Source organism: Cibotium barometz, chromosome 46 (genome assembly GCF_041138505.1).
Source record: "Cibotium barometz isolate CiBa-2024 chromosome 46, ASM4113850v1, whole genome shotgun sequence".
NCBI classification, from domain to species: Eukaryota; Viridiplantae; Streptophyta; class Polypodiopsida; order Cyatheales; family Cibotiaceae; genus Cibotium; species Cibotium barometz.
Window position 1 is genome coordinate 3,712,602 of NC_141091.1, and position 7,890 is coordinate 3,720,491.

General features: G+C 42.0%; 1 protein-coding gene across 1 annotated transcript; it reads right to left on the bottom strand.

Annotated features, from left to right (window-relative positions):
• Window positions 1-997: 997 nt before the first annotated feature.
• Window positions 998-4,638, bottom strand: LOC147611822 (pentatricopeptide repeat-containing protein At3g16610-like). Its single transcript, XM_086783663.1, has 2 exons — window positions 4,396-4,638; window positions 998-4,316 (listed from the first exon to the last, which is right to left on the bottom strand). The coding sequence occupies exons 1-2, from the start codon at window positions 4,516-4,518 to the stop codon at window positions 1,701-1,703; spliced, it is 2,739 nt and encodes a 912-aa protein (XP_086639789.1). The 5' UTR covers window positions 4,519-4,638; the 3' UTR covers window positions 998-1,700.
• Window positions 4,639-7,890: the final 3,252 nt, after the last annotated feature.

Below are 7,890 nucleotides of genomic sequence, written 5' to 3' on the forward strand. Positions count from 1 at the left end.
CAAGCTACGTATAGGACCTCCCCGGTATTTGGAGAAATTGAAGAAGTAGTCGGCAGCAAGAAGGACAAGTTTATTGTTCTTTGGATTAGGAATGGGATGCGGAAAATAATGTTCTTTTCTTTAGAAAGAGATGCTTTCTCTAGAATTAGATTTAATCGTAATTAAGTTTTTTTTGAAAGAGCTGGAAATATATTAAAAGAAAAAAAAAAGGAACATCAAAATCAGACCATACAGTCTAGTCTGAGTTTACGTCCAGACTTTATAAAGAAGCTTTAACTTCATAGATTTAAGTTAGCTCGTTTCTAACTACCGTTAAGCTCTTTTGTAATTCTGAAACCTTCGCGCTTTATGAAGTATTATATTGTTTTTAAAAATAAGAGAATAATGTCCTTATAATTCTTCCACCTTTTTTTGGAAATTCTACTCTACTAAAAGCATTGCCAACAGATTCATTGATTGGATTTGCAACTACTGGCAACATAGTTTGATTTTTAAGTTTAATTGGATCACTTTTCTGTTGCATCCATCAACAAGCAGCAAAGGGCATGGGAAATTATCAATCCATCAACAAGCGGTAAAAATCACTGATGGCAATGCATGTGTTAGATGGATTATTTGCATTTCCAAAAATCGTCACATTTTTAGTCACAAGGGACTCAACGAAGGACCTTATGTGTTAATTGAATTACTGAACCAAATGTCAGATAGGCTGAGTCTGCACTGTACAACTTGTACAGGGCAGACTTCCCAAAGGGAGTATGTTCTGATATCAATGTGGCCAATTTGGAGGATTTAAAAGCCGCACCAATAATGGCAGATGCATCAGTACAAAGAAGTGGTTTTCCATTCAAGACCAGATGTTTGACAACCTTCCAGGTCTATTGAAGAAGCAAAGCCATGCTGTGTGAAGCTCTGGAAAGTCAGTAAAGCACAGCTCCATGGAGCCTTTTAAGTAAACATCTAATGGTTTGATGGAACCTTTGATCGTCCAACTGACTGAGGATAACACACACAGAAGATTAGATCACCTTATTAGAGAGTCATCAGAGAAGTTATAAAATAGCAATAAGGCAGTGTGGAATACTATTCACATAGGACCGATGCACTAGAGCCATACGGAGCTTACTGCAACAAGTTTCTAGCATGACAGACTGGGGTCCAAAGCTGGCAGTGGTTGACTACATTTTGGAAATGGTACATAAAGAGCCTTGGCAGGGTAGCTGTCCATCAGGTGGAGGCAGCTATGATGCTACTCAAAATTAATAGCCGACCACCTTGGCTATCGAATGAATAGTTTAAATTTTCTGTGTACTTGCACGCAGTCATTTTTTTGTACTTGGTCCTCAGTCCTTATCGTTTACTGTGTGTACAAGGGTTTCAACCTCAAAGTACTCTTTCATGTAATGGTTTAAGTGGCAGTAAAGTTTTATACATTCAGCCCCCCGTCGCTATGGGTGAATGCTTTATCTTAAGCCTGTTAAACCACCAGTTTAACCGTTATTCTATACCACCAGCTAGCTTTTAGGCAGCTATGAAAACAGGCAAGAATTCTTCGCTGCTCTATCCTTGATGGATTACCACAACCAAATGGCATTCATTAGCAACCAGGAGGGTGTATCAAGTAGGGTAAATGCAAGTGCCAACTTCTCAGTCTACCCACATCACAGCAAGCACAAACCCGGGACAATACCCTCCTTCCCTCATTTTGAGTAGCTTTGAATGTTTATATTCTGCTTTAAGAATGTCCTTTCTCCCCAATCAAAAATGAACCCGTAATTCCACCAACTATGTCCTGGCTTCTTCCACGCTTGTTTTTTTATTCTCATTGCCTCAACACTGTTTGCGTCCTCCTGCATGTCAGCATCTGCATAGATGTTCGACATACATATATAAGCTATAGCATTGTTTTCATCCAGTTGCACTGCATGTTCAAAAGCAAGTCTTCCAAGCTCTACATTGCCCCACTTTTGGCAAGCACCCAACATGATATGCCACACTGCAAGATCAGGATAAAACGGCATCTTCTTGATTATTGCTACTGCCTTGTCTAATTGGCCTGCACGGCCAAGGAGATCAACCATGCAAGTGTGGTGCTCAAGAGTGGGAAGGATACCATAGTCTCTGCTCATGGCCTGAAAATATGTTTCCCCCTTATCCACTAGTCCTGCGTGACAGCAAGCATTGAGAACACTAAAGAATGTGACCAGATTTGGCTTTATACCATCTCCTATCATTCTATCAAAGAGATGAAAGACGATTTCACTGTCTCCAAGTTGGGCATATCCTGTGATTAGTGCAGTCCACAAGACTACATCTCGAACTGGAAGCTTCTCGAACACTTCCTGTGCTTTTGCAAGGGAGCCACATTTGACATACATATCAACCAACGCTTTGCCAACAAGATCTCTTTCCAACAACCCTTTCTTGGCAATCTCAGCATGTAATTCATTGCCCTTGTCTGTGGCTCCCATGCTGCCACAAGCTTTCAAAATGCAAACAAGCGTGACAGCATCTGGAGAGAAGCCCTGGATTTGCATTTGTTCAAAACAACTGAAAGCTTCCTGATCATGCCTGGATTCAGCATATCCTCCAATTAGTACATTCCACGAGACTACATCTCGAACTGGAAGCTTGTCAAACACTTCGGTGGCTTCTGCAAGCAAGCCACATTTGGCATACGCATCAACCAATGCATTGCCAACAGGAAGGTCTTTTTCCAAAAGTCCTTTTCTCACAATCTCAGCGTGTAAACCTCGGCACTTGTCTGTAGCTCCTATGCTGCAACAAGCTTTCAAGATGCAAACAAGCGTGACAGCATTTGGAGAGACGCGCTGGATTTGCATCTGTTCAAAACAACTGAGTGCATCCTCACTATGCCCATGTTCAGCATATCCAGCAAGTAAAGCATTCCACGAGACTATGTCTCGAACTAGAAGCTTGTCAAACACTGCCTGCGATTCTACAAGCGAACCACATTTGGCATACATATCCACCAAAGCATTGCCGACAAGGTGGTCTCTTTCCATCAACCCTTTTTTAGCAACCTCAGAATGTAATTCTCGGCCCTTATCTGTAGCTCCTATGCTGCCACATGCTTTCAAGATACAAAGAAATGTGACAGCATCTGGAGAGATGCCCTCACATTGCATCTGTTCGAAACAGTTCAGTGCTTCCTTACCATGACCATGTTCAACGTATCCTGAGATTAGTGCAGTCCACGAGACTACATCTGGAACTGGAAGCTTGTCAAACACTTCCTGTGCTTTTGCAAGCAAGCCACATTTGGCATACATATCAACCAGTGCGTTGCCAACAAAAAGGTCTCTTTCTTGCAACCCTTTTCTTGCAATCTCAGCATGTATTTGTTGGCCCTTCTCCGTGGCTCCTATGGCACAACAAGCTCTCAAGCTGCAAATATATGTGACAGTGTTTGGAGAGACACCCTGGATTTGCATTTGTTCAAAGCAGTGGAGTGCTTCCTCACCATGCCCGTGTTCAGCATATCCAGCGATCAGTGTATTCCACGAGACTACATCTCGAACAGGCAGGCTGTCAAAAACCTCCTGTGCTTTTGCAAGCGATCCAATTTTGGCATACATATCAACCAAGGTGTTGCCAACAAAAAGATCTTTTTCTAGCAACCCCTTTCTGGCAATCTCAGCATGTATCTCACGGCCTCTTTCCAGATCTTTCAGGTTAGTGCAGGCCTTCAGGATGGCCACAAAAGTATATCCATTAGGAAGTACAGAATTGTCCTCTCGCATGTTCTGGTAGAGGATGAGAGCATGGTGTGGCTTCCCATATTTGATGTAACCTGTGATGAGAGAAGTCCATGAGATTTCATTCCGATACTCCAACCTGCCAAAAACGTTCTGAGCATCGCACATGCTTCCAACTTCCACCAATATGGGGACAAGGTAGTTCCCAAGCGAATTATGAACTTCCAGCCCAGTTTTGCGCATGTAGGCATGCAAACGCAGAGCATACCCTCGGTTTTTCTCTTTCCGGCATTTGTGCAAGATGCACACAAAGTCCTCAACGGAAGGCTGGGGTTGCACCCCTGCTTCCAAAGCAACGAGAACCTCCTCTAAGCTAAGCTTCTGAACCCAACCACAACGACTCCTGTTGTCAGTGTTGCTGTGGCGGTTCATCGCCTGTTGCTGTGCTTTGAGCGTTCCCTCGCTCGCACAAGGCTCTTCTGCTGTTTTCTCGAGTCTACGCATGTCTTCTTTAACCCAGCTTGGATTGTCCCAGTTGTCCATCCACAGCGATTCCCTGGTAAGTTTTTGGCTCGAATTTAGAGCCCTTGGCTTTGTCTGCAACATACGCAAACGATATCACAGGTTCAAATGTCACCCAAATTGGCAGAGTTCCGTGTAGAACATTCGCACTTACTTGGTTCTTTCGATTGTCCCGCCATTTGGAGCGACCTTTCCATAAGCGGTCGGTTTTTGACGATGTTGAGGAAGCTGCTTCAGATGCCTGCGGTTGTGGGCAGCAAGAGGTCAACAGTTCCATTTTCGCTACATCTCGGGATCAGTTTAGACCTATGATCCAGTCTGGCTTGTCACAGAAATTGTTCTCTCCTCTGGGATCTCAGATGGCCCTGATGACTCTTTGTATGAATGCGGCATCCCGTTAATAATGGAACCAAAGTCTTTTTTTTTATAATTCGTATAGAATGTCCAAATCGTATGGTTCTTTCTGAAGGTTCTCATGGTATTTTGAAGTTTTTTTTTAACAATAAAGTATATATATTAACTATTGAAAGTCAGACCAACAACATATATCACACCCACACCCGACTTTCTCACAACCTCTAATACCCCACCACATTTTTTGATCTTGTTCAGAATTTTACAAAGGAAATCCCATCTATCATCTTCACATAAAAAATTGGATTGATCCCAAGAAATCTGATATCCCAACAGTAAACAAGCCTCCATCGTAGCCTCGGTAGTGCAGCCCCGGGGAGACTGTTTCTCTAGCATCCCTCCGTGTTTTGACCACACCTTAACAATAGATCTTGTGCCAACCGGGTTCTCAATAAAAGCCACAAATGTGTGATCCACTTGATTTTCCTTACAGTGCCATCTCTGTGTTTTGGGCCCAAATCTGGGGCCTTTTTCTTCTCAACTAACCTGCAAAACTAGCCAGTCCACATTAGGGAGTAACCCCAAGTATGCAAGAAGCTCAGCCAATATAAAGGTAACAACATTATGAGATATTCCCTTGTAAGTTCTGAATCAGCACATCCAACTCCACAGACCATATTTTATTTACATTATAGAAAGACCAGCACATGCAAATGCATTTATACATCAGCTCAGAATCCTACAGTCCTGTACAAGTAGTCTTCAAAAACACTGTCATTTCTGCTGGTCCAAATTTCCCATAAGATGGAAGCTCTAATAATGTTGAAAACCAGTCCACTGCTTTCATCATTAATTACCCATTTCCCAAGAAGCCAATCCTCCCAAAAAAAATGCAAATTTAATCCCTTCTGTATCCACCTTGTCATTTTGCCCCAAGTGCTTCTTAGGGCAGGGCAATCCCAAAACAGATGCTTACCACTCTCCAGAGATGACCTGCATCTAGGGCATACACCACTAGCCATGTTTCTCTTCTACATCTTATACCCATTAGGAAGTGCCCACATACAAACCTTCCACAAAAAAAACCTAAAATTTTCTAGGCATCTGAGAGTTCCATAACACATGTCATCTCCTTTTCCAACTTGCCACACTCCACTTTACATTCCATTATTTTATTACAGTACAACATAACATTAGCATCTCCCTTCCTCATGAGAGCATAAATGTCTTTAGTTTTTCCATCCTTCAGTTTGACACCATTAGACCATGCCCAATCCTTGATCCAGACTGAAATATCTATGGCTGTGGAACATAACTCACTCTGCACAGCAGCTCCAACACCTGCATCATCAAGTCTCTCTCTTTTCTAGTTAACTGAAACTCTAGGGATAATACATTTAACTCTTTCCATCCAGTAGCATTACTGTCCCAACAATCAGCTAGGTTTCTAACACCTTTGTTATTAAGGCACTTAGCCACCTCAATATCCAATGATGCAAGAGGAGGGTCAAACTTGTGAGTCCACCATAACCCAAGTGACAACATGGAATTCCCATATACTCTCCTTCCACCATCCCAGACCAAAAGGCTCAGATTCTTTTTCCAACTGTTGCAAATCATTTTACAAAAATCAGAGCATGTAATTTTCAGAGGATCAGCTGAAAACAATTTGTATATCCAAGTTAAGTTCCCTCATTTCCCTCTGGCCAAGACCTCAATCAGTTCCACCATCTCCCTTATCATCAAGGGCCAAGTGGAGGATTGAGAGAGCATCCTAGGTAGCATCAAGCTCCTTCTAGCTCTTCACAATGGGTGGGTAGATGTATGATACCAATGCCTCCTCCATTTTTCGGCATTGCCAATTTCTCCCAAGCCAACCATGCAGGAACTCTTTTCTTACCTACATCATTTCTCCATAGGAAATCCCTGATAGGACCAATAATCTCCTTCCAGTGACACTTCTCAAATTTAAGCACTGGACTTAGAAACATAACATGGGCATTCAACATTGAGTTACATAAATCAATTCTGATATGAAAGGGTACTCTCAGACCTTCCCAATTCTTTAATTTCTCAACAGTACAGTAAGGGTCCTCAATTTGGGATCGTATCGTCGAGATGGGACAAGCTTGACATAGCTTGATCATGGTTATGCTTCCAATAACATCGTGCCAAGTGATTTTCAATGGAGGCTTGGGACATAACTCAATCGAGTTACGTAACTCGACCAAGTTACAATAACTGCCACCTTGGCCATTAGTGATGATGAGACCATGTAACTTGATCGAGTTATGCAATGGACACCACATAACTTAGCCAAGTACATGGTGGACAACCACGTAACTCGGTCGAGTTACATGGTGGACAACCACGTAACTCGGTCGAGTTACGCAGTGGGCATCCCACGTAACTCGATCGAGTTACGCAGTGGGCATCCCATGTAACTCGATCGAGTTACATACTCAACCCATGGCATGCATGCACATCATGGATGCACCCCAAAAATTGTTAACATAGAAAGCACAATTCAAAAAATGCATTTTCCACATAACTCGTGTGACATAGAAAGCACAATTTACGTAACTTGATCGAGTTACATGGAAAAGCTATGCTTGATGGACACACAGCATTTTAATGCATGGAATGCACTTAAAAAAACATGCATTTTCCCATGTAACTCGGTCATGTTACTCGTAGACCGAATCAATGGTCGCCATGTGTGCAAAGTTACCCAATTTTTTTAATTGGTATTTCACAAAACTTGAACGAGTTATAAATAAAGCCAACTAATGATTGACATGTGTAAGCAATGGTGTGAGGCAACTAATCTACTAGTAGCACCTATCAAAAATCTCTTTCCATAGTATTTTTGAAATAACCTGAAGAAAATTCCTATGGACATCTACTTCATGATTGCTGCTTCATATTAAAAATGCATGCAACAACAATATAGCAATCATGCTCGTAGACTTCAAAACACCAACATCAATTTTGGAAGTTGAAGTTACCTGTTAGGGCTGAAAATTTTTTGTAACAGAAAATTGAGTAAAAGGTATGCCAGATGGTGGTCTATGTGTTGCTTATGACCCCCGGAATCATTGCCCTAAGGTTGGGTAAGCATTAGAGGTGAGTAGAGTGACCTATGGCCATGAAAAGGTTAAGAAAAGAGAGGAAGAAGAAGAAAATTGAAAACTGTAGAAAATTTTCCCCAAATTATTACAGAACTTTGTCCCAAATTTGGTCCAGTTATCCAAATTTTGGTCCAAAATTGACCCAAATTTCACACAAAGGCTCT